Source organism: Strigops habroptila, chromosome 1 (assembly GCF_004027225.2).
Source record: "Strigops habroptila isolate Jane chromosome 1, bStrHab1.2.pri, whole genome shotgun sequence".
NCBI classification, from domain to species: domain Eukaryota; kingdom Metazoa; phylum Chordata; class Aves; order Psittaciformes; family Psittacidae; genus Strigops; species Strigops habroptila.
Genome location: NC_044277.2, coordinates 137,704,321 through 137,731,604, shown reverse-complemented (window position 1 = coordinate 137,731,604; position 27,284 = coordinate 137,704,321). Strand labels below are relative to the sequence as shown.

The 27,284-nt window shown below is 40.8% G+C and overlaps 1 protein-coding gene across 4 annotated transcripts in view; it reads right to left on the bottom strand.

The window, feature by feature from the left end:
- Positions 1 to 27,284, bottom strand: part of RARB (retinoic acid receptor beta) — a 309,913-nt gene that overhangs the window by 83,431 nt on the left and 199,198 nt on the right. For 2 of the 4 annotated variants that reach the window (XM_030496212.1, XM_030497034.1), the window contains exon 1: positions 9,360 to 9,951. The exons of 1 other annotated variant lie outside the window; for it this stretch is intronic. In XM_030496212.1, coding sequence (XP_030352072.1) covers positions 9,360 to 9,516 — 157 coding nt within the window. In that variant the 5' untranslated portion in view covers positions 9,517 to 9,951. Of the gene's footprint in view, positions 1 to 9,359; positions 9,952 to 27,284 lie in introns of those variants that run through there. One more of the 4 variants, XM_030497887.1, reaches the window with a different exon arrangement.

Below are 27,284 nucleotides of genomic sequence, written 5' to 3'. Positions count from 1 at the left end.
CACAGAAGGATATGAGTCAGCTCTGACTTCTTGCAGGCAGCCAAAGGCTTCCTTTTGAAACTTCGGAGGGATCATGGATCCTCCTTGGCATGGTCTCAGAGAAGTGAATGTGGCAATACACGCATACCTAACCTGCATAGCATGCAATGACATGTGCAACTAGAAAAACACAGCCAGAATGCGCTCTCTAAAAGCAGAGAGAATGGCTGAGGTTCATTAGGGATGAGGACTTGGGAGAAGCATATTCTTCTGTTAGCTCCTTCATCAAAGACACTTTGAAAAAGTATCTGAAAGACACAGGAGATTTGCCATTTGTTCTGCATTCTACATCTTAATGTTCAAAGCCTGGGGTGAAAACAGAAGGATCTTTAAGAAAGACTGGTCTCCAAGACTTTCCAGCCAGCCACTAAGGAGGATTTGACATATAACCTGATCCAATAACTAATAAAATTCCTTCCTCAAGTGAATGAAAAGAAGAAACCCAAACAGCAAAGCAATGCAAAGGAATACTCTGAAAGATATGGGGGAAAAAAACCTCCTCAGACCAAAAGTTGAGAGACGGAAGTATGAACAACTGCTTAAAAACAACCAACCTTACCCTCAGGACCTTATCTTAACAATGAGAAAGGTCACACATGCCTGACTTTTTTAGCCAGCCCTTTGACTTGTGCCCCAAGCCAAAAATGTATATTGGTGGATCAGTGCTCTTTGCTAGGAAGGGAAGGTTTGTAAAGGAGAGAATCGACGTTTGGGGGCACAGACATTTCCCTGCGCCTGAACCAGGGTCCTGGGGAAAGCATCTGCCTGCGGATCAGCTGCCTCGGCGGCTGCAGCCCTTGCCAAAGGAAGGTTTGGGCAGGTATCGCCAGATGGCACTGTGACACAGTTTTCCAGCTCCTTTTCCTTGGTGTGCGAGTGAATGTTCAGTCTTGGAAAGACAGGCAACGCTGGTCTTCATGGTGGGATTTTGGGTACAAGGTGCGGAATTAAAGAGGCACTCGGCAGACTCAGAGAGGTGAGCTGCAGAGCAGCCCGCTCCCTGTCCCGGGCTCTGCCAGAAGACAGTGCCTGAGGAATAGTGCTGGGGGCATGAGGCTTTGAGACCCCTGAAAGCCAGGGTACAGCTGCACTGTGCCTCAACAACTCTATCCCAGATCGGGATTTGCAAACAAGTGAAATATTTAAAGCAACTTGGATGCTGCTACCTCCACCTATCACACAGAGACCTGGGAATCCTCGTGGTATTGGCCATCAGCTGGCAGAGGAGTGATTCTGATACAAGACTGGAAAGATGACAGTGAAGTCTTGTAGGAAGAGAGGAGACACACACCTCTAGGTGATGTGCTGCTGTGCAGCGAGCTGGGCAGAAAAGACCACTCCAGCGGTGTAATGGCCATTTCAGAAACTCACCTCAAGCTGCATTCAGATTTAAAAATCACAGGATTTAAGAGATTTTTTTTTTATTATTTGACTGTTGTTTGGATTTTTTTTTGTGTGTTTGTGTGTTTTGGGTTTTTTTATTATTATTATTTAATTTTATTTTAATGGAACCATTCCTTCCACTGTTTGTATCTTACGGGCACAAATGGCTTTCTAGGATTGAAGCACCCACTGAAGGAATTCTGTATTAAATCAACCACAGTCATATTAATCTGCCGCCATTGGGAATCAATCCTGAGCAGCTGCTAATGGTGAGAGAGTATATGGAGAGATAATCTAGCTATTAAAATCTATACCACAAGTTTGAAACTGACTCAGATAAATAAGTGATGAGTGGACTTTAATGAAAATGTAGTTTTCTCTGGTTGGTGCAACATCGGCAACTTGTTTAATTGTTCCGCACCTCTGCTATATATCTTTAAAAGGAGAATGATCCTTCTTTATTTCTAAGAAGAAAAGAAATGTTGCATGTTCATTGTGCTGAATATCCAATGCAATGGCATGAGCTTTTACTGGTATTTCATAAAAGTACTGATTCATGCATACACCACAGGCTCTGTGGTGTACAACCACTCTGCGTCCGAAACTCTTATTAAAATCCAGGGTGGAGGGTTGAGTGCATTTAAGTGCTTCACTAGATAGGGCTCTAAAAGACAAAAACTATACTTAATTTGTCATTTTATTGTTCAAAGAGCCTTGCTAAAAATACAATGTGAGCCTAGAGAAAAATATTATGGTTCAATGGAAAGAGATCCTCCAAACCACTAAAAGAAACTAAGCTGTGCTAAAAAAACCTCTTTGTTGCCAGACGTTTCTCTGCTCTTTTTCTTAGGGGATGCACTTAGAGGGTAAAATGTAAGTCACTGAAAGTGCATAAAACGGAAATCCCTCCAAACTATGGATGGACTTTAACATCATGCCCTTAGTGGTGAAGATCCAGAACACTCTGAGAATTTATAAATACTCATTCAAGCTTTAACCTGTTAAACCTATACAAGTGTCACTTGCTTGTGTATATTTAACTTACATAGTTTTGCAATATTCAGTTTATATATGGTATAAGCATGGGAAAGAAAAATCACCTTGTCTGAGGGGAACAGAAGGTGTATTATACACTCTGTGTCCAAGATTCTTTACATAGACTTGCTGGATTGTATTTCCATCTCCCTTAACAACAGTACTTGAAGAAACTGTAAGGCTCAAACAGGACGCTAAAAGAAAGTGGGGTCAGTTATATAAGGGCTGGCATTAGTTTGCTAAAAAGCTTTCTTCCTACCCACTCCTAAATAAAGGGACAAAGAAGTGAACATTGTGGGAATGTGTTTCCAAACCACATGATATCCTTATCAGATTGTCATGTACAAGGGAGGTTCTCACACAGGAACCCCATGCTGGTGAACTGCTGTGAGCTGCCCCGTCATATGATGCAAGTTCTCCGCTCCTATTCGGATTACTAAAATGAGCTGAACGAAGCTAGATTTTCACCTCTTTCCTCCTCCCCAAAATAAGCAAAATGCACAGTGACCACAGTCATATTAATCTGCTGCCATTGGGAATCAATCCTGAGCAGCTGCTAATGATGAGAGAGTATATGGAGAGATAATCTAGCTATTAAAGTCTATACCACAAGTTTGAAACTGACTCAGATAAATAAGTGATGAGTGGACTTTAATGTAAGGAAGCAAACTGAGAATCAGGGAAATCTGTGAGTCAGATAAAATACAGGGACAAAACCTTGGTTGACTTGTAAATTTATAGAAAGAATAATATGTTTTTATAAACAAGTCCTACTTTGTCTTTTAAGTGTCTCTATTTCCACTGTTAATGTTCTGAACTCTGTCATTTAATTACTTTTTCATACACTTTGGGGAAAGTGCGGAAGTCCTTTAAAAGTTTTTAATATTAAATGAAGGTTCTAAAAAGCATTTGGTCATTTCAATATGTTGCCTGTTTTTAAAAATGCTGAGGGAGCTCCTAGATGCTCAGCATATTTGGGAATGAAGCCATGAAATGTGGATTTAGGATGCTAACTTTAGGCTACTGTTTCTGACATTCTTAACTTTTGAAACGTATTTGCTCATGCAGGGACAGTTAATAAAATCCCAGATCTTAGATTATTTTTAAAGAGACAATTTAAACTCCACGTTTTTGGTTGAAAGCTGTTTACTGATTACAATTAAGAGGAACAGCTAAGATTACTGTGACTGAAAAACTGCACAGAAGAATCATTTCCACATGATACCAGTTTGTTTATTTTGTACCTAGAATATGGTTCTCATAAAAAGGCAGCAGCAGATGAAAGACATTACTCTTGGTTTGCCTGCTAGAAAATCCAGCTTTGCTGCCCTCCTGCCTATACCATTTCTTGCAGTACAGAGAAAATAATTATTACTTTCTGTTACTTTAGAATAGTTTTGAGCATTTCGTGGCTTGTATTTTCATGGTTCCATTTGGTTTGAAAGGGCTTGGATTTCAGCAAGAAGTGGCATGGGTCACAGTGCATGGGGACAGACTTCATGCACGTGAGCAAAGGTCAGAATCAATCATAGCTTTGTATTTCCAGGCCTATTACTTTTGGCAGTTTTCCCTGCCAGAAGGGGCTAAAATATTTGCTTCCCAAAAGGACTAAATATCAATAGGGGGCAGGAATATAATCAGCTTCTCAACCACGCAGCAATGAGAAATGAGAGAAACAGATCTCCTCCTTGCCGTAGCCACTAAGCCATCTAAACATTAGATGCAACATTTTCAGCAAAAAGTTGAAAGATTTCACAGCACAGTGACTTGAGAAGGACAATAGGCCTATTTAGGCAATTATATTATGCAGGCTTTGTTATTAGGCAGCCCTGCTCAGTCCCAGAAAGTCTGGATAATCAAAAGTGTCCAAGTACAGGAAGGGGAAAAGTACAACCCCACCCTCCCACACAGCCGCTGCCAGGACCTCTGGATTTGAAGGGTAAAGTCTATTTACCGAAGCTCCTTGGCCATTTTATACATCAACTGATATCCTTCCTCATGGGGCTGCATGCTACAGCCTAGCAAAGCTCTGGAAAGCCTTCTGAAACCACAGCTGATTTGGCCCCAGCCGCCCACCCCTGTAAATTTGCTGCTTGGAGGCTGCTGCCAGCCCCCTAGGCAGAAACTGTGAGGGGGAGAGGGATGCTCCTCCCTACTCACACGCATACCAGCACCGGTCCCCATGGCCAAACAGATCTCGAAACTCATCGTAGCTGTGCTCTGCTTTTGAGGTCTCAATAGGATGGGGCACGGCGCAGCCGGCTGCAGCAGACGGCAGTCCTGAGCACAATGTCCTTTTCACAACCCCGCTCCCAAATCGAAGTGCTGGCTGTGTAACACAGCCGCACTTCATCGCCTGCGTAAAGGGCGGTATATAAATTAGACCTGAGCAAAAGCAGTCGCTTGGGATGTTTAGGGGAGGTGGAAGCATAATCGCCAACCACGGCACCTCTCTCCCTGTAGGGCCCGGTGCAGGCATGACACACGGTTAACGAAGACAGCTCAGCAGTAAGCAGGGATTTAACTGGATGTGAGGATGACTAACTTCGCTGTCTGAAACATTATCTCTCTCTTTCAACTCCTTAACTTCACCATAACCCTCTTCGAGGCAAGGCAGCACCACGACAGCCTGGCTTTGTTTTGACAAGTTGCACCTTTGCTGCACAGACTCATTAGGCAAGCAGGGAGTCACCCAAAGATACATTGCTTTTCCTCCATGCTCACCCACCCGGACTTCACCAGCAAACGCCTCTCATCATTTCTGACTGCCAGAGTTTTTGACAGTGGTGTGTGTCCACTAAGTTTCCTATGCCAGCAGCAGTTTTCCTGATACAGGCTGACTGTATCAGGGTCTACATAGAGAATAGTTGTTCTCATTTCAATTAATTTGGAAGAAAACTATTCCTATGCATTTTTTTTTTAATGAAGGGGGTCAGAAACAAACTCTTTCCATCACATATTTCAGGGCATTAAGCTACAAGGATAAAAATTTAAACAAAGACTGTATCCCTGAGCAAGTCAGTCCTAGTGATTTAGCTGTAAAGTTTATAGATGAACTTTAAAGAAAATAACCTGGTTCAAGCAGATCTTGCCTTCTGGGCACTAGCAAACACACCTGCAGCAATTTGATACTTGGGAATGCAGATTACAAGTTCTTCACTTCAAATTGTTTGTTTTTAAATTCAGAAAGATGAAAGAAAATAAAGTACTGAGCTTTTTTCTGTTGAGCACAGATGTTTCCAGCGCTTGCAGGGAAAGAGAGCCTGACCCAAACTTTGCAATGATCCAGAATTCAGAAGGAAAATGCACGCCTTCTAGAGTCATTCTTCACGAACTTTATGAAAGTTAATACCTGCTAGATCCTCTCCAGGCAAACACTTCCTACCAAACTGAAATAAGAACTGTATATACTCTGTGAGCCTCGACATCCCATTATGTTCTGCTGCCATACCCATAACTTTTGCATTCATCAAATTTCTTATTCTTCTAAGCCTAACAACATGCGGTAGGGCAGTAGTTTTCTACTTGATATTAGTTGAAACACTACATGCTGCCAAACAAACTTACTCTTGTTTTGGGCCTGCTGATTTGTGGGTTTTTTTTTTGCCTGTTTAGTTAATGAAGACTAATGAAGATTTTTTTAACAGGCCTTTCCAAGACCAAATCACCATTCCTTGCAGGTCCTCTCTCAGGGCCTGTCCTGTTCCCACTTCAGCAGTATTTAGTTAGCTCACATTTCACCAAAAGTTCCTAGTTTTCTCTCAGTATCTGTTGTTGCTGGACTATGAGGGAGTAGAAAATTCTACCTTACTTAAAAAGAGTCTAAATTACTCATTCTTGCAATCTTTACTATTTTGTTGTCGTAAGAACTATTCTTGCCCAATGTGATTACTGACATGATTTTTATCTTATGAGAAAAGGCATGAGAATGACTCATGATTAAAAGCATAGTCTGTTCTACTCTGATTTCTGAGTCCATACATTTCTTTGCAAATAAATAATTTCTTTTTAAATCCACAATATCTAATATCACATAAAACATAAAGACACGTGAGCACAAAATCAGGTATTTTTGTGCGTGCTGGTAACACATCTTGCAACATACAGTGGCTAACATTTGCGTTGTAAAGCCGTAGCAGGGTTTTCCTCCCACAGGCGGTAGGAAAAAAAATACCACACAAGTTAAGGTCATGTGTGTGTTGTGCCTTACCCTGTATTTTCACTTTGCGGACCCTTGTGGACTAGCAAATTCGTGATGCTGCAGGAGCGTGCTTGATTAGTGAATCATAATGGGATTAACATACTGAAGATGTGCTGAAGTTGGAGACCTACAGCATTCCGCCCTAACCCCTGCAATTGCCAATTCTGCCAGCATTTCAACTGAAACCCTGATGCTGTCCGGGGTTGTTACCTGCCTGTTCAGAGTCTGCACTATCCATGTATTATTCCCTCAACAACCATTTACCTTTTACTCTACAACCACGTCTCTATCAAAGCAATATTTCTAAGGCCTAAAGCAATGGCTGCAGGTGTCCTGCTTTTATGGCAGAGCCAAAAATAAAACAACAAATTAGACCAAAAAACCTTATCTGTTACATGCCTAACAATTTCAAAATTTGGCTACGATTACACTGAATTAAATTACAGAGGTCTTCATAAAAGTAGAGAATGGGGAAACACTCGAGTTAAAATTAAACATTGCTATCTTTGTATTTACAAGCACTGGAGCAACCTTTAAACCATTAAAAGTTTTCTGCACCACAAAAATTCTGGTTTTGTCATTATTTTTATGAGATGCAAGATAAAATCTTACATGTTGAGAGAATTTTAGTGTTTTATAATCCACTTACATGTATTTACCCATACACATGAAGTGCTTACACTTTCTTCAAAATTAGAATCAAAGCTTTTTCTAGAAATCAAAGAGAATTATTCATTTGGACCTTAACTAAACTGCTTTTCCACATTTCTATACCATTAACTTTCACAGTTCAAATTACAGCCAATGTATTATGATTCAGGTTTCGGCCTGATTTTAAATTCCCATGCAGTGAAGATTAATCCTATTGCTTACAAAGTTACGAGACTGGATTCCTGAATGCATTTTCCTGTATTTTTTATTTACTCTTGTTAATATGAGTTCTTTGATTAGCTAAACTTTGCTGTTATCAACACTTGTCTCTTATCACAGGCCCTAGGCAAATGACATATTTACCACTCATTCCATTCTGATAAGGGTAAGCCTGTGTTTAACTTGCCCAAGAACAAGCACCGTATATTTTGGTTTTAAGAATCCTGCTTCTAGGTATTAACAACATACAAGAGAATGAGCAGGACGTTTTTAAGCCAGAAATTATTTAAAGAACATTTTGCGAATGTAAGCTTTTTAACAAGAGCATATGCCTCCTACTCCAGGAAAGTTTGTTTAATTCCAAGTTCCGCTATATCACCACTGAAGTTATAGTAAAGTTTAAACTATGGAAGGAGGAAAATGCCTTTTCAGTAAAACATCTGTTTGGGGCTTTTTTTGTTTCCCCTAACTGAAGCTCTCCCATAGCTAGAAACATTACTTTGTAGTAAAAGCTTTGTTTTGTATCTTGTTTGAAGCATTTTGAAAGCAGCGCGAAGAAAATAAACATCCCATGCTGAACTTCACAGCTCATTTTAGCTGTAAAGACATCAAAACATTTGCAGTGTCGTGGGCTGGTAGTCACTGATTTTTACAATTGTTTTCATTACTCAACCCACACAAATGTCATATGGTGACTGAAAAGTTTTGAGCACAGTGAAAAACACACTTTCAAGAAACATTTTTTCAATTCCGCCCTTCACCCCTTTGAAATAAAACTGTATTGAAGGAAGAACTATTCTAATGCCTAAGTAACTTTGTAACATCCCGCAAAACAGAAATCTCAAATGGAATTATACAGTTAATGGTGTACTGAAGTGCCTGAGAGTGTGCTAAAAACATTTTGATAGATAGCCAAGTCATTTATCTACATCACCGTCAGAGCAGTGAAGCATCCTGCAAGCTTTTATAAGCTGCATAAAATGATGCTTTCTGGCACTTTTTGTCATTTCTCAAACTTTAAACAGTGGTGATAAAATACTGCCATTGTTTACCATCTATGTACTTCAGCAACGAAACAAAATCCTATAATAATACATTTTCAGAAGTGTCCGGCCACTAACTCTCCCTCCTCCGTTACCAGTGCAACGCTGCCTGAATCTCAAGGTATAGAAATAATTGATGGTTAAACTCAAAGGGTGTTCACAGTAAGTAGTTTTCTAGCAAAACAGCAACTTCTTAGAGCAACAAAGTGAAGAAGAAAGGTGGCAGCAAGGTCAGTACAAAGAAATATTGCTTTTTCTTAGGAAACTTAAAACTACTGTCTGATTTTTGGAATGGCATCTACCCAATGCAATTCCATACCTTTGCAAGAACTGTACAGAGCAGTATTTTAATTGCTTGGCTGCTCTGCTAAAATGCACTTTGAGACAAACATGCATCTAGATTATCAGAAGTGCTATAAAATTAGATTAAGGAGGCAAAGAAAAAAAACTACCACAGAGATGTTACGTAAATTTGTCCTTCACTGGTTGGAGTTTTGCAAGTTATTTGCTCTATTACATTATAATTTTATGTGTTCCTGCTTGGCTTCGCAACTGTTGTTAGGATCAATATGCTACATGAGAAGGGATAAACAGAAAGCAGTCTGGTGCTTCTTTTCTTGACAAAAGGAGAAAAAAAGCTTGCGAACCACATTTTGCACAAAACCTCCCTCCCCCCATTACCCCTGTGCTTAATTAAAAATATTTATGTTTCAAATACACAATAATAATAACAACAACAACAATAATAATAGAAGGTTTAAATTGGAAAAATAACAGTTGGGACCTACATTGAGCACTGTGTCGGTGTTGCCACTCTGTTTGTGCCAATCCACTGAAGCATGCTTTGAGAGCCTTCTCCTGGAGCATGCAGGAAGACGGACTCGCAGTGTAGAAATCCAGCATCTGAGCAGGGCTCACTGCTAGAACATCCATACAGTCAAACATGATTCCCCCTGCACAGAATGCCTGCAAAAGTGCTTTCCTCTAGGTGTAGAGGAAAATGGCACATAAAAGTACACCCAACTCCATCAAACTCTGCCCCTTTTTTGGCACGTAGGCTGTTGGTCTTTTTCCCAGACCAGAATCATGAATTATGACAGACAACACAGCTAAAAGCCTGTAATTGATCCAAATGATCATTTACCATTTTCCAGACTGCCCAGCCAATCCAGCAAGATGGGGGGAAGCAAGCGGCATTCCAAGTTTTAGTTACTACGAATTTCCCCCCAAAATCTCTTTAGACTCAGTCCTACTCCTCAGGCGTTCGCCGGGTGCGTGCCGTGTCCCGCGTTGTGCCGATCACCCGCCTCCCCAGGATAAAACAGCTCCGGTAGGGACTCGGGATCCCCCTCGGCTGTGAATAGATGCTTCTGCCTCTGAACAGCTCACTTCCTACTACTTGTGTCACAGGGAATGAAAGATTGAATTGCCTAATATATGCGAGTGAACTTTCCGTGAACCCTTCCCAGGCTGCTAACCTTCAAATGACCCAAGCGGTCTGACATCACCAGCTCCCAGGATTCTCACACGCCTTCACAACTCCCAGCAGCCCTGCAAACAAGCAGGCAGGCGAAAGGAGGCAGGCGGGCAGGCAAAGGCTGGCCCCAGCGCTGCCAGAGCCGCCCCGCTGGTGCTGAGCGGGCACAGCCCCGGCGGGCACGGACCGGCAGCCAGCTCGCAAACAGACCCAAAATAATAAAGTCAAAAAACCCCCAAACCAACCAAAAAAACAGAGGAGGAGGGGAACAGGGGGTGGGAATTGAGGCAGCGATGTTTTCGGACGTTGTAAAGAATGGAGAATTCCAGCTCAATTTGCTAAAACTTCTGCGCCTTCCCCCTCCCCGTTCCCTTCTTTCCCAGAGAGGGCACAAGCGAGGTGCAGGCTTCTGCTGCTGTATCAAAGCTGTGGGCTTCGCCCCAACTTATGGGGTGGTGGGGCTGGACTCAGAGCAGCCTCATCCTAACACAGCCCCTGTGCAGACCAGCAGGGACCCCTGTTCAATGCCAGCAGCAGAGACATTGCTGGCGCCAGCCCTACTCCTGGCAGAGACCTCACAGGCCAGTCCCTCCTCGGGTGTGTGGGGATCAGGTCCATTTTTCATCCCTTAACTCTGGCTCCTAAACCCCCCAGCACCTCCAGGTCTCCTCAGTGGGCCACATTTGGCAGGCACCATTGCCCAAGAGAACCTGTCCTCACCATTCAGCTCAGAGCAGCCACACATCCCCTCTTGTCCCCAGCCCAGCCACCACCAGGTCCTGCCTGTCTCCAATTAGCAGAGAGGGGCTGGTGCCACTCGTGTGGCCTTGGAGGGGTTGTATCAGCTTTCAGAGGGCTAATGAGCACCAGCTCCCCAGGAGGGCAGAAGGGCCATGAGCAGGTACCTGGTGCTGGGAGGGCAGATCCCTGGGGCAGGTAGCCATGGCTGCCCCCCTCACAGCCATTTTGAAGGCATGGGGCTGCTCCCACCAAAACACACACTGAGGTCTCCACAAAGCCACGCTGCCAGCAGCCCTCCCTCATGGCAGGACTATCTGTCAAGGCCTTCCTTTGGATTGTGCTGGCCCACCATTTACACAAAGCCAAGCAGGTAGCCCTGTGCTTTTCAAGTAAATAAGCGCTTTCTGCAACATCTTGCTCACAGAGAAAGACTCCATCGAGGCCTCTGCCAATCCTTACTCCTATGGACGCTTTACTAATGAAAAACAACAGCCTAGAAACACTCCCTCAGCTCACTGGAAAGCACATGAGCTCAACAAACATGTGCACACTTTCATTTTAAGTGAATGAGTCAAGTTGCCTCAGCCCCGGTGGACTGAGCACCAGCCCAGAGCCAGGTTTCCCGAGGCACAGAGGAGCCTCGCTTCCCACCCCAAAGCTAGCTGGGGTTCAGAAACTGGGAAACAAACCCTTGATTACTGCCTGTAAAGCCCAAGATGGGAGTGAGGCAGTGGCAGGGGATGCTATGCACAGAGCTGGCACACAGCTGGTGACTGTAAAGACACGCCAGGGAGAGACTCACTCTGGGACCTGCGCAGCCACTTTAATGGATGCAGTGTCCCCTCTTCACAAAAAGTCCTTTGATGAACCGAAAGCTCTCTGACAATGCCTGCAGATTGTATTAACGAAACTTTTACACATGTTTTAGAATTCAACAAGAAACCAAAACACAACAAAACCCTCCACACAGCGCATGCACTTGTTCCCCGAAACTGATACACCCACACTGAAAACCAGCGGCCAGCAAAAAGACCTGCTGCAATTTGGGAGCAAATGCATGTGAAGAGATAAAAACAAAAGCTTTTCTTAGCCTCCTTCCCCTCCGAGGGGAGAGCTCTGGCTGCCCCTGCAGCAGGCAGCCTCTCTTCCCATGTTCCCTCTAGGCATAAGAGTTGCAAATGCTGGAGTTCAACAGCATGTTTTTAAGGACTTTTTAAGGACTTTCTCAGTCCGTTGGGGTGTCCTCCCCCAGCCCAGACTCCTCCAGCTGAAGAAACTCCTGCGCTCTGTAATCCAAAAATTATGCACAGCACACTTACTAAAAAAGCCATCCTTCAGGGAAGGCTTGTTTAAACCATTTCAGCCCAGCAAGCAGCATTCGCTTGTATCAAAAAGGCAGGCAGAAAAGCAGATGAATTTTTGTTAAAAACTGAGCTGGCCATGTTGTTACAATTTTGTTTAGAGTAGCAAAGCTAAATTAAAAGGCAGCATTTTCTAACCAGATAACACAGGACACATGAGAAGTTTGGAATCTGTAGAAAGTCTCTCCACAAAAATAACTGGAAAGGATGACACAAAACACAGTATGTTTTGTCAGCCTCCAGTTTAGGGAAAAACCAGCATTTTGTAAGACTAAGGCTCTTGGAACAGTTTCAGCTTATGCCAAGAAAAACATATTGCCCATGTGAGTCAAAATAAACAAAATCAGACAAACAGAAATACAGTTATGTTTATTCCATTAGCATACTGTATTTAAAAATAAATCCTGGCTGTTTTACCTCAAAATGTAGACTGGCAACTTCTGAAAGTAAATGTCAGGAAGTCACGCCTAACTGCGTGAATGAATTGAAAAAGATGGCTTTTTCTCACTGTCTCTAAATGAGCCAGGTAGCTCATCATGTTTTATTACGAATAATAGTTGTGCTAATGCTTATACTTATTACTAAAACCACATGTAATTAACAAATTCTTCAAATAGCCCAATGGTTTGCTCACGTTCTATTTCTACAATACAATAATTTATGTATCTCATATTTCCAGCATGGTACTTGTTTTTCTTAAACAGATTATCAGGAAAAGCTACATTCATAAAACAGGGGGTATTTTCTAATTTAGATCAGGATTAACCATGATTATTGTGAGAACTAATAGCCCTCTAATTCAAATGCAATGAAACATTAAGTATTTCCACATACTTTAAATGCCTACCCTGCTCCCTTAGAGGTGCGAGTAGGCAACAGCTCTCCAATATCTTCCACTTTATCTGTGTAAAGAAATTGTGATTTCACATCACCGCTTTGATCTGTTTTCTCTCAGCCTGTGATGGCAGAAACTTTACAATAAACATATTCTTAGCCACAAGTGAAATAAAAAGCAAAAGTTCAAGTCAGAAATCTATTTCCTTTGGTGTTACTGTATATCTGTCAGTGTGACATAGCACATTTGAAACCCATAATCATAAAACAAAAATTTACAGCCAAGGTTTAGGGTCTACATCTGTTTCTCTGGTTTTTGTACTGCAATTACCCACTGGACAATTCAGAAAGCAGCACTATGAATCATGTACGGCACACATGTTTGTGCTGGTCACTTTTTCGTTAGTACAAGAGGCTGAGGATGCCATAATATGCTTCGCTAAGAGAAAGAGAGCATTAACTGGAATTAGGATGAGTGCACTGGGCTCTCCAACAAAAATGACTTTACTAGAAGCAACAGAGTATTCCTGGAATATTACAGGCATCTTTATAGGATGAAAAAATTAAGAAGTACATGCAAAAATTCTCCCAAACGAAGTACCTCATGGGAAGAGGACTTTTTTTTGCATGCATTTTACTATTAATCAAATGTAGCACTCTCTTGAAACAGTTTTGACAGCAGAGTAAATGGTTACTAGTGAATGATGTGTGTGTTTAAGCAGTGAAAGCAGAGACAAAGTGATGTTTTCTTCTACTCCCTAGGCAAGAGCTGACACTAAGCTTGCTGCCTCAGCTTTGATACTCACAGATTCCTTTGTGTCAGTTGCTGGGAGAATCACTGGCAGTTCACTAACCCTGCCTCACACACAGAGGCTTTGATTTTTACCTCTTCATTGAGAATAGATGTTAATATGAAACATTACTTGTCTGCCTTGGCATGTTCCTCACCCCCCCTCCAAGTAGTGATACAGGGTTTCAAATCCGAAAACCCGAATCCCCCTGCACTACATGTATTTTTTAGTGTAGAAAGATGTTTTCCTTGAGTCTCAAGCATGTGAATGATGTCAAAAGATTATGGGAAAGAAAATCACTGGGTCACAAGAGAATTGCTGAATATTTAAAACTCCAAGGTAGTCCTGGGGAAATGGGTATCAATCCTGAGCAACAATTGCCCTAAAGAAAATAAAACAGTAAAATTACTGGCACGAAATGGCATAAATGACACAGAAAAGTATGAATTACAGTGAAATTAAGTCAAAAAGGGGGTTCTTCTGACTGCTATATGCTACTATGCACTGCTCACAATGACTGAAAAGGAATTCGCACGTAACAGGAAGAGTTACTTCAGGCCTGAAATACAACAGCAACTGGCAAAAGACTATTCAGTGCAGAGCAGTATTTTATTTTAGATGGGAAAAGCAGAGTTAGTCAGCTCCAAACCCAGAACTCGGGCATGCAACCAATCTGCGAGTCACTTACCGATAAAGGCTTTTTGTCTGTTTTAATCAGTGGGTATGTATTTGTAAAGATGCCTTTAAAGCTGATTGCTTAACTTAAAGGCTATAAAAATAATTCATCTCCACAAACTTGAGCACATGACCACATTTCTTAGAATCCAAATTGCATTTTGTACACTCCTTTGGCCCAGAGCCAGGGGAAGGGAACTGCCCTAAATGATAAAACTGGAAGTGTATCTGGTTCAGCTATCCATTTCTAAGAGTGACTGCTACTAGATCTTCCTAAGGAAAATACAGGAATCCCTAGAGATTGGCAGAGTAGAACTCACCCATAGGTCCTCTAGTAGCCTGTTCTCTAACAGCAAATCACTTAAGCATTAAAGCATGAGATTTAATATCCTTTGCGAGTTTGTTTTTGGTAATAGCCCTGATGTTCTCTAGATATTCACATATAGCCAGTGTCCTTTTGGATTGTGATCAATTCGTAGCTCCGTGACACAGAAGGAGATAGCAAGTTATTGGGCTGTGAGACAAAGAAGGATAAATATATTTTTAAAATCACTGTAGAACTCATCCATATTGCAAATAGAGGAAAACACAGAACAAACTGCACCTCTCTGAGGCCCCAGAGGTGGACTGCTATAGGCTCCAGAAAGGTTGGCAAAGAGGCAGAGGCATCATGTGCCTGAAGAGGGGATGATACGCATTTTTGAAGGATATAAAAAGAAAAAGCATTATCACGTTAAAAATTGGCTACATAACGACTCTACACTTGCTGTTTAGGAGGATCCTGCAGTGCAAACACCACTGCTAAATAGAAAGGGAGAAAAGGAAAGGAAAAAAGTTTGCTTCATTTTGTTTTCTTTTTAAATGACCAGAAACTGCCATTTCAAGGTTTAGCCAAGAAAAGAAATTTTTACTGCTAGCCTATAAATCCCTCAAAACATTGAGTTATAATGGAAATCCTGAGGTAACTGGAGTGCCATGCACGGCACTGACACGTTGCATTATATAATCCAGGGAGAATGAGGGATGTGAGGTCTATAAAATATAAGTAGAAGCAAGATGTAGGAAAGAGCAGAAAAGCAAGTAGAAATATTGAATATTAAACTGCAGAGAATACTACTTCTAACAATAAAGTTTCCTATATGCTGAATATGCATATAGGTGTAGTGTATCGGCTGAAGGTGAAAGAGCACAGAGCTCCATTAAAAAGAAAATAGAGATTCCAAAAGGCTATTCGGGTAACTGTTTTGTTTCTGTCTCTTTTTAAGGAGGGGAGGGGGGAAGGAAAAAGAGTTACCTAATAAAAGGATAGTGTTTCCTGATGTTCTGAAATCCTGAAAGGTGTCTCACAATGTGTAAATAAATAGTATTAGAAAATGCAGAATAAATTGAGTTCCAAAAAAAGAGAACTTACAACCCTAGTTGTACCCAGAATCAGAACAGAAATTGAGACAACGGTATTTCTAGAGGATCACTAATGGCGGCTTAAACTCTTAATGGAAAATTAGCCCTAGTCTTTTTTTCAACAAAAGACTAAAGTCATCAAGAAGTAACTGGAACTACAAGTCAGTGCAGACATACATTCCAACAAAGACTGAACCTTACTTAAGCCCTATTTAACTTAAGACAGACTTAAGCAGCATTTAGGGCTTGTGCTCCTGCACTGTTTCAGGGATGACCAACATGGAGGGATCCCAGAGACCAGCAACAGCCAAAAATGCACTTGTGCAGAGCTCTGGTCACGTAAAGCCTGATGCAGATTGGATTAGATTATGCCATTAGTGTAAACTGCAATAGATCTGCAGCTCGGCAGCTTGACACATGTATTCATGCTAATCCAATTCCCACTTAGCTAGTTCCCAAACCTACATCAAACACTGAAAGAATAGTCCAATATCCTATCTGTGGGCATTTTAAAAAGCAGAATGAAGGAGTGACTGGTAAATGTGCTGGCACAGCTACCTGGCTAGCAGAGGTAATGACTACAATGACAATGTGATGACACCACCTGAAATCCACTGGTAATGATGGTCATCATGCCAACACCTCTACTCTGCCTGTTGTCCTAACACACTGTACAGTCACACTTTGTTTTAACGTGCAGATATATTTTCTGTTTGTGCAGTTTGGGGAACAGCCTGAGTGAACTCAACTGAGGGCACATGTCCTCCCATCTCAGGCACATTAGTATCACTGTAACTTTATTACTAGCCTGAAAAGTAAACTTTGCTAACAGGGTCAGTTTTACAAGCATACAGGTGTAACTTAGAAATAATGTAACTATTTCTAAGCAGGAAAGAGAGTCTGTCTATCCCTTTTATGCTACAATAACTCTCCATGACCCAGATATTGCAAGTACAACTCTTTTAGATCGCCTTCTCACCCTACATTGTTATACCAATGTAACATTCAAACATAGACCAGATCTCAGCAAAAATGCAGGCTCCACCTGCATTTAGAACAAGCAATGGCAGCAAGATGATGTCCAGTCTAAAATGCTTGCAAGATGTTTCCTGGTTTCCAAACTCTACTAGAACACACCTATCAGATTGTTCTTTGGCACGTTCCTCGAATTCTACTTCTGCAATTTAAGCCCATAAAGAAAAATCTGCATGGTCTTAACCTGCTTCATTAAGCTAGTCCTATATGAGTAAATTCATCTGCAAATTCCCATACCTTTGGTCTGCAAGACTCCCATAATGGGTCACAGAAGAGATACTGTCCAGACATACTATGGCTATGCTTAGGGAACCACGACTGACACACATGCTTTAATCAAAGAGGACTTACAGAGCTGGGGTGCAGTTAGAGACTCTGAGTGTCAGCAGTGTATTGCCCACCCATTGTGAAATATCATGAATTTTTTGCCCTCATGGGACCTTTCATGCTACATGTAGTGAGGATGTGCAAGGTGGTCTCTAAGCAAGTAATGAAGCATATCAGGCTTGACAGGTCTATAAAACTATCGATTTTGTTTTGCATAAACCAGCCCAAAACTCTTCATTTTGATATCTTGAGCTGCCTTCTGACTGAACAATTCTGCACAGGCCTTGCCATCACACTTTAAAAACCCATTCCCTTTTAATCCATCCACAGTTTGCGGCAAATGTCTTAAGAATAGGCTCCTCATTCAGGGGACACTAAATTTTCCATGCATTCTTATCATGCTACTAGAAGAACAGACTTCACCCATTTTTATACAGAGACATGCAAACAAGAATGTGTGGATGTAAACTCTTTCCTTCGCAAAAGTGGTTCTGAGATCTTGCCCTTGCTGCAGCCATCCATTTTGTCTTTGGCATGAAGTATCCCAAAGGATATGCCAGAAGACAGGGTTGTAGCCCTACTTTTACAAGGAATTATTGAGATTGATGGATGGGGAAAGTAAGCCTCAACTCACAGGAGGTTTAGTAACAAGAATGAGGCATGTGCACACTCCCAATTCTGAGAAATGTGCTGGAATTCTCCTTAAAAAGCACAGCATCATGTTATTTACAACCAGATCCTAAATGACTAAACTAAATGACAAGTTACTGAATACATGTTATTTAACGACTTAAAAAAGTTAAAGGTTCACCTGCTGGATTCCTGGATTTATCTAAAACCTGTTTGGTGGTTTTTTAAACAGACTTACTAAAAGTACAAGTGCACACCACTGATACTCAAACCTATTCTGCTAGCTGAACAACACAGGAACATAATGTCACTCAGAGGCAGGACTGCACAAGCACGTAAGAAAGGCTGCAAGCTTTGCCAACACAAATTATCGGGCAGAATCTTGCTGGAAAAAATGAGGCACAAAGATCGAAGTGAAGTACATCTTACCGAGAATTGAACGACACACTGACAAATACCACTTCACTTTCTTGCTCCCTATCAGAACCCAACAGCCAAAGCAGAGATTCCTAAGTAGTGTTTTTACAGGCCAAGCTTAGTTTCTCCCGCATCTTCTCAGTAGCCTTCAAAGGGGCTGTGGGTGGATCTCCTCTAGGAAAAAAGAAAAACAAAACTCTCAGGAGTGCCACCTCTTCCATACAAATACATTGGCACAACCACAGAGGCTTCACTTGAGCTGTGAGACTTTGAGAAAACACACCTGGCTCTTCTAAAGGAGAAGTTAAAGAATTCATGCTTCAGCCCTCAAGTCTTGAGTGGCCTTAGAGCAGAGGAATAGCTAAAGAGAGAGTCTAATGAGGAAGCAGGGAAAATCAATACTGGCTTCTTCTTGAAATACCTTAGGCAGGAAGAAACAGCTTAAGGTTGAGATATTTAGCCACTCTTTCTGCATAAGCAAATGTGCTGAAGGATGCGTGCACAGGTGCGAACAAAAAGGCAGGAGAAGGCTTTCTGGAGGATTGAAAGCAAACCGGTGCATGCTACCCTCAAGTTCTTTGGGAAATCTCATCTTTTACAGGTTTCCTAGTTTTGGAGCACAAGAGATCTTTCTACACGCTACTCGAAGTTATCCAAAGTAACATTTCCAGGGATAAATGCACGCTATTGTACTGTTATTTTCTAACTTTGGTGTGGAAAACAATTATTTAAGACTCGGCGGGAGAGTATGAAAGGAGCAGGAGTGTAATTCCAGTTCAGAAAAATTTCAGTAACTGACAACATGTTAGAAACACAAGATAGATGCATTGTATTGCCGGGCTGAGTCTCATTGGCTGGAAACCCTGACTCTCCCAGCAGGGCTCAGTTACACAGCAACTCCTGGGGGCAGATTAACCCTTTCCCAGTTAACACATCTGGCATGATTTAAGAGACCTTTTCTTCCTCCTGCTTCAGAATTATTTCATAGGTTTGCAAAAATTGGTTGGAAAAAAAATGAGTTGAATGCTACTAGGGTAAAAGAAAAGCTATCTGACTCACCGTGGGATACTAATGGTACAAGGAACAGAGAATGCAGGGAGTTCAGGTCAGTCTATATTTTATATCATCAGGTGTTGTGACATGCAAAACAATGTATTTTTCATAAAATGGTTCATGCTTAGTCTGTGGGGATCCTATCTGGACTGCATTTGTCAAGTACCAGTGGTCTCTCTCACCCAAATTCCGCCTACCCATGTCTAGATAATTACTGAAGCTGGTAGAGGTAGTAATTGATCTAGAAGAGAAAGTCTCACCATCAGAGAATGTGTTGCTTTCATCCAAAACTGTACAGGCTGACTACTGTAAACTTAAAACACTCTAGCAAATCTTACCATGCTGAATTTTTTTTCCCTAATAGTCCTAATTACCATCATCAAGTAATTACATGAGAATCTCAATTTACTTCATTACAGCAATTTCCCTATTTTGTTTTTAGAACTGCTTTAATTTGTGTGTATGTACATTGAATGTAAGTACAAATATTATACACAATTAGCATTAATACTGTTCCTGTTCTCCTAGTTATCAGAAACAACAAAGTTTGAATCTACAAATGTCAAAACCTAGGACAAAGCTCTCTATTTTTAAAACATTATAATTCAGCCCCATTAGTTTACTCCTTTGCGAAAGCCCGAGATGGACTCTGGGGAGCAGGAAGGGTACATGTTCTCACTCAGGATGCACCTTGTGCAGTCACACTTTGCTGCTGTGAGCCACAGCTGTGCGCTATTAGGAAAAAAGAGCTACTAGGTTTCCAGTGGAGAAAATAAGAGATCAGGCTGATGTAAGATACACTTATTTCTGACCATCTTCTGGTCGTAGTAACAGAACCATCTATCTCATTTCTCCTTTACACACCCAAAACTGGATTCACAGTACCATGAACACTAACCAAGGTCAGGAATGGCAGGCCACTGCCCTTTTGACACCACTGACATTGCCCCATTTCAAAGAAGCAGGGTAAGACGATACCCTTCCTTTCCTCTGGAAGACCCAGGAACCCTTTCAGTTGAAGGTTAAGAGGAGAAAAGCCATGATCCAAGTCTGCTCCTCTTTTCTCACCCACCATTCTCGCATACAGACACACAGGCGTAATGCATATCTCCCAACGTCTCTTCATGAAGGATATTCCCTGCTCAGTACCAGCTCCTGACCCCTGATTTAAGCTAGGATTAGTCAGAAAAAACCCAGAAATTCATTTGCTCTAATAACACTGAGAACCTTGTTAAGTTTGATTTTTTCTTAATTGGTTTTAAAAAACAGGTAATGTTGCATGTTACTAGAAAGACCACCGACATGTTCAAGCTATCCTCGCTCTTCTAAACATTTCACACTCTGAAAGTTCATCTGTATTTTCTTTGTGTGGTTCTCACAGACCACTTGTAAATCGAGATGGGATAGAAAGATATAATTTTACATTCTATTATTTAATTTGGGTTGCACAATATCTTAAAAGCTCTTCTTGAATAACTTAGCTGCTGACTTTATAAAACTAAGAGTATCAATATAGTGGATGGCAATTAGGCCAAAAAGAGGTACTTCAGAAATAATTTGAAAATTAACGAGTGAAAATCAATTTCATTTCTTATTATGGATTTTTTTTCTTAAGTTCATGTTATTCATTTAAAACTACCATTGATGCCATTGGAAATGTAGCCTCTAAAAGGGTAAAACTTGAAGGACTAGGTTCACTATGCTTACGCTCTGTTGAAAGTACCTTTTCATATGCACCTATGAAATATTTGTGTTCTTCATTAAATTAATTCCTTCCTGCAAAATAAACAAGATGGTACAAAATATAGGTGTATTCTCATGTCCTGCTACTAAGGTTGGCGATATCCAAATAAATTCACAACCATATGATTATATCAATCTCCAGTACTACTGCATCAGTACTATAGACATAATTAACTAGCTGCAGGTCAAATTTCGAATAAATCTTTAGAAATTAAATGTATAATTTGTCAAAACCATATGCCTTCATAAATTGATTATTCAGAATTTAGAAGCTTTTTAATTAGGAAGAAATTTATGCAATACCATGTGTAATAATTACGAATCAGCTCTTCCGTGATATTTTTGTACATCAGCAAAAATTAAAACATTGAAAAACATTACTAGGTCATTGCAGTATTTCAATGTCAAAAGAAATACATAGCTTAAATGTAGAGGTTAAAGATATTCTTCCGTATCTTTTACATCTTACATAGCTTTATGATCTCAGGACTGGAATCATTAACCAAATACAAAATCAATGAGAAAAAGATCTAATCTGACCATTTTCAAGTGCAGAGTCACTACAAATGATTTATGCCACTGTAAAACTTTTCTACCATGGTTCTATAGTTTTACTAACCAGCATATATTCCAAATGAAACTTCCATTTTATGCTACGCTAAACAATATTTTGCTTCTCTCATCTCTTCCAGCTGAAACTGTGAAAACCTTTAACACCCTCAAAACATCGCCTCTGTAACAAACATCGGGATGAGGGGTACAACCCTGGTTGCCAAATGCGAAACTAGAGAAAAAGAAGTTAAGCAATAATCGTTCACAGCACACAAGAAGCAAAAGTTTTACCCCAGCTCCCCTGCACTCCCCTCCCGTGCCTTCACCATGGGCCTATTCAGACTCTGCACCCCCACAAGGGCTCTGGGTACTTCTATCAACATTTCATAGGAGAAGATTTTTTTTGACAGAGAACACAAAAGCTGCTTTGTTGGAAGTCTGGACACTTTTTTTCTACCTAATAAAAACATGAATAGAAGTGGGACCTCAGCAAGCATATGGCAGAAAGTCTGGACTAACCGAAAAAAGGGGCCTAGAAGAGTTTGCTCTCTGTCATGCCCCAACGTGTTTACTGCTGAATGTATATGGCGTAAATAAGGAGTATGCAGAGCGGGCCATAATGGAACATTGTTTATGTGCACATCCTGGCAAATGCATATACAGCACAGAGACTATTTCCAAGCAGAACATAAACACAAAGGGGGAGTGATGACAAACAAGTATTGCAAGGCAAGAAAAATGTTATTCCATATACAAACCAAACAAACTAAAGTGTTTTCTCCCCTGCTAGGATCCAACCGGCAGCTCTCAGCTGCACACACTATGTAGCTGTTAAAGAAATGAGAGACGTCCCAGGCTTACTGGTTGGCTTTCTTTTTCTTAAGCGACCTTATTATGCTCCCAATATTAAAAAGAAAAACACTGTTAAGATTTTATTTTACACTCTTACAAAAACACCACAAAACAAAACAGCCCTTTCTTTTGACCTGAGTAAGAGCTGAAGAGATATAGCTGATGCCAAGAAAACACTGTAAGGAATTAAGCTACAGCTTTCTTATACCGAGTTCCCACTGAAAACCACAGAGATGGTTTCTTCTGAAGGTCTTTCCCACTAACCTATTACATGGCTTTAGCAAGTGACACCAGTGTGACAATAACTTAGAGGTTTTGTGCTCCTGACAGGGTTTTTTTTTTTTGTCCTTTTAATCATTACTCATAAAAAGGAGAAGGGTTTAGAAAACCCAAGTCCCTGCAATTTCAAGATAGCAAACCAGGGGATGAACTCTTTTCTGTGTGCTTACTTCTGGATATATCATGCTTTGACAGCTGCTATGTAAATAAATGGGTGCAATTTTATTCCTTTAAAACTAACTTCAAACACATACCCAACTAAAGGAGGAAGAAAAGATGACAAGTAAGAAAACAGTAGAGCGACAACCAGAACCATAGAAAGTCCAATGATAAAGCAGAGCCTTTTACAAAATGAATAGGCCTCTTTAGAATATTAGACACTGGAAGCAAGAGGCTTTAGTAAAAGATCATATAGAGTCCAGAACAAAAATACTTTGTGATGTCCACCACGGAAATGCAAAGCCAGACTGTGATTTAAAACTACTTTAAGATACTCAGAGCATGCCTCACTTTCTCCAAAACTCTACATCCAGATTCAACAAAGCATGAAATATAAGCTCAGAACTGGGACCTGCACCTGCACATAAGATTTCTGCTAGTCTGTCAAAACCTGGATCCAAATGCCCCATGGTCAGACTTTATAAAGTCTTGAGGCTTGGTTGCATCACTCATCAGGAAGAGTTATAGCCCACACTGGGAATATTTTTAGCATCTTTACAGTATATGCCCAGTCCTTTAATGGAACTGCATTGCTGTGTTCTTTGATTTTCCTTTTTTAACAAAAGCGTATCAGTTCCATTATACAAGAACAAAACAACCCCGACAAAGCCTCTCACTGGCCACCAGTTTAACATTAATACTTTTGAGTTAACATCACATTTTAGAATCCTAAGGAGGCTTATTTAATGATTTTTGGTTTTAAATTCCCCTTGAGCATACAAACTCCCACCTCATCCCAACATGACTTATGCATGCCTGCTGCTTGGGTTGCTATCCAGCCATTTGTAGAGTTGTACAGAGTCTGCACTGTGCTTCAGGAAACAACACATTTCTAATAATTACTCTTGGCTACACAGACCACTGAACAGCGTGGTGATATTGCGGGTGCGGACAAATGCCCAGTACAAGCTCATGTGCTCTCTCCTCATTACAGAAGGTACTTTTGGTGGCTGAATGCCTTCTGAGTATTAGCGCTGTTGACCATATAAAGAGAAGTTTTGTAATGCACACTATACTGGGCAGTCGTATGGCTAAGAGGGAAATCTTTGATGGCTGCTGCAAAGCCGAGTCATAGTGGATGCTGTGATGATTTTAAATAAGTAAGCTTTTACTAAGACTCCTTTAACCTTAAAGAAAGGTATTAAAGCATGGGAAGAATCTTAAATAATTTTGCCAGACCTTTCAACTCCATAGTGAGATTTAAAAAAAAACAAACCTTTTTCTTCTCTTCATCTAAGTTTCAGCAGTTAATTGAGCAATTCAGTTTTCATTTAAGGAGAAGACTTCAGCTTTACAGACTCAGAAGAATGGCTTATAAACATGACTAGTCTGGCATGTCAGAAAATATAGGAAACTAAAGGATAAGGAAGAGATACTCTAAATTACTATTACTAAGCCTTTAAATTTGTATGTCAGTATTATAATTTATTTTACATTTGGGGCTGGTAACATTGAATAACTCAGAAATACCGAAATTAATTCAGAACCTGCAAAAGAGGCAGCAAAAAGGTACTGAAAACACTCTGAGACAAGCTTTGTCTTCCTTACTAATTGTTGTCCAAGCTGTACAATCTTGGACATTGTTGTTCACTAGATAACTACACAAAAAATATTCTTTATACGCTCCTCCATCTACCCTTTAAATTAAAATTGAGTTGTTATTTTAACCCTACTCAAGTATGTAACATAGTGACGATTATAAATCTTGATGATCACAAAATGCCTTTGATTTATCCCTCAGTTTACTATCCTTAACAAACATAATCCTAAAAACAATATAGGGGAAGATCTTACAGGCCTCAGAAGGTGGAAGGGGAGCAGGGAATGGCTATATATGTAAAAGCTACAGCTTCAAGGCTCATGGCTTTCCTGCTGGGAGGCTTTCTGAATGCGGCTAATAAGGTCCTGCCAATGGGACCGGAAGCGTATCTTCATAGAAAAAGTCCTTCAGTGTGGGAAGATAAAATTTTCCAGAAAATTTTTAATAAAAAGCTTATAGATGTGGGATCTGAATCTAACAATAGACATAAGTAGCTCTAAATACATAGAAAAACATGGATATTATTAAAGGTGGCATGTCCATCCTGCCTGCCCCCCACCTCAAGATCTCTAGTCATGATCACAACAGCATATGCAAAGCTTATGTGAAATACTGGACCTAGCTCTCAACTATTAGTGACCATATGGCCAGTTCAGCGCAGGAAAAAAATTCAGATTGGTTTTGTTCTGCTCAGCACTCTGTGCTGTCATAGCCAATAGAATATACATAGATATTTATGTCTGCATTTCAGCAAAGTACACCTGCTTTCTCTCTCAGCCTTGGCCTTAGCCGAGATGCAGCCACCACCCTGCACCATTCCCATTTTGGGAATCTGGATTCAAACAACATTCAGCACAAACTCTCCCTGCTGAATTCCAGAAAGTCTATGCACAGGCATGGTAATTCCTCTTGACCTTACCTACATTCATAAATACAATGGTCCAGAGCTCAGTTCCAGCCCTGAAGCACAGCCTGCATTCAAAGCATCTCCCACTGCGTTACAGCACTGTCTTGGGGATACCTATGGGGATAGCTTCTCACTCAACTGACCCCTGAAGCATCACTGTCATTGCTGGGGAGAGGAAGCCTGTATGCTGTCAGTTTGGACAATTCACAGGACACCACCTTGGTCCATTCCCTGACCCCGCTTGTTTTTCTGATAGCCTTTGAAACCTTGCAGAATCCAAGCCCTAGCCAGCAACATGAGTAGGAACCATGCACGTCAAAGAGCTTCCTGTGGCTTTTGCTGACTCTCAGGACTGTTCATCACAGTGTCTAATCATTAGTTAGTCTTCATAGTCATTATTAACCTTGCCTTTATCTAGCTAAATGAAGAACTTTAGCCAAAAAGGCAACCTTTTTAATGTGTCTAGTATGCATTCCTTACCCTCTCTTGGGTGTCCTCTGCCAAGATGGAGACAGGACTTCTTCCAGGATAAAGATGCTGGTCACCTAGCCAAGATGCCAGAAGGGAAGAGCTACAGTCCTTAGCAAGTGCCATGAAAACCTACCTCCCAGCACTGGCAGAGAGAGCCCAGGAGCCAAGACCAGCCAACCCTTGAACTTGCTCTTTATCCCCCAGGAACAATGCAGGGTACAGCACAGCACAACGGACTGGGGGACTAGTATAGAGCTGAGCACTACAGCCAAGGGGAAGAAATCTTTTCAGTGGTCTCACTCAAAAGTAGGAACTGCTGGAAAATCAACTGCAGCACATACCTGATAGTTAGAGAGGAAAAAGCTGGCATGATGAAGCATGACCATGTAGCTTTCAGTTAAGGGGACTTCTGACAGTAAAATCTTTAGATCTAAGCCTGCCAGAGGCACCATGCTATTTTAGCTTCCTTATCTTCAACAGGATTTGCTGATGTTCAGCACATTAAAATGAGACCACCTGTTAATGAACAGGGCTGATGGTAAATACTTTATCATTAAATACAACCAGTCACAATAAGACATCTCTGGAGGTTGACAATCTAGGCTTAAACACCCTCCTGAGCTAATCACACCATTCCTAGGGCAAAACTATGAAAGAAATATGAAACTTCAGCACAAAAATGTCGTATTTGTAGAGGAATAAGATGGAGATATTGAGCAAAGCTTTTCTCTAATGTTTTTCAACCATTCTTGTGAACTTGATTCTGATCTCCAAATATATAATCTGTCAGGTCCACATGAAATTTCCATTTCTGATAAATTATGTTCAAATATATCAGGAAGAGGATGGCCTATTTGTTTAAAGTACTAATTTTCAATTTTAATGGATGGCTAGTAAGAAAATTTGCAATCCTGTGTTGGTGGAAAATAGCGCACAAAGCATTATATGAGCAAAATGTCTTCATTTTTAAAAAGCATTTCCCATAGCTTTTTATGGTTTAGATTCATACACTTTCCAAGCCAAGTGCATGTCACAGGAGTGAAGGATTTAAGAGTTGTGGGGTTTCTTGTTGTTTTTAAGAGTTAGGGATACTGGAATTGCTCAGTCTATAGGGAAGCCAGTGTAGTTTTTAAAGTGGACGGATAAACAACTTTATTGCCACAGCAAACAAAACCTGATGCTGATTTTTCTTATCCATGCTATAGATGTCATGTCAAATTACATAGATATAAAATCCACTGGAAAGAATAGTTACTCTGAGTTATTCTGGTCAAATACAGCAGAATTTGGCCTGACATGAAGGCAGAAAAACAACTATGCAACTGCATATATGAAAGAAAATAGTAACATAATATATTCTTTACTTAAGAACCCTTTGAAATATTTAAACACTGACATGAACTAGTTT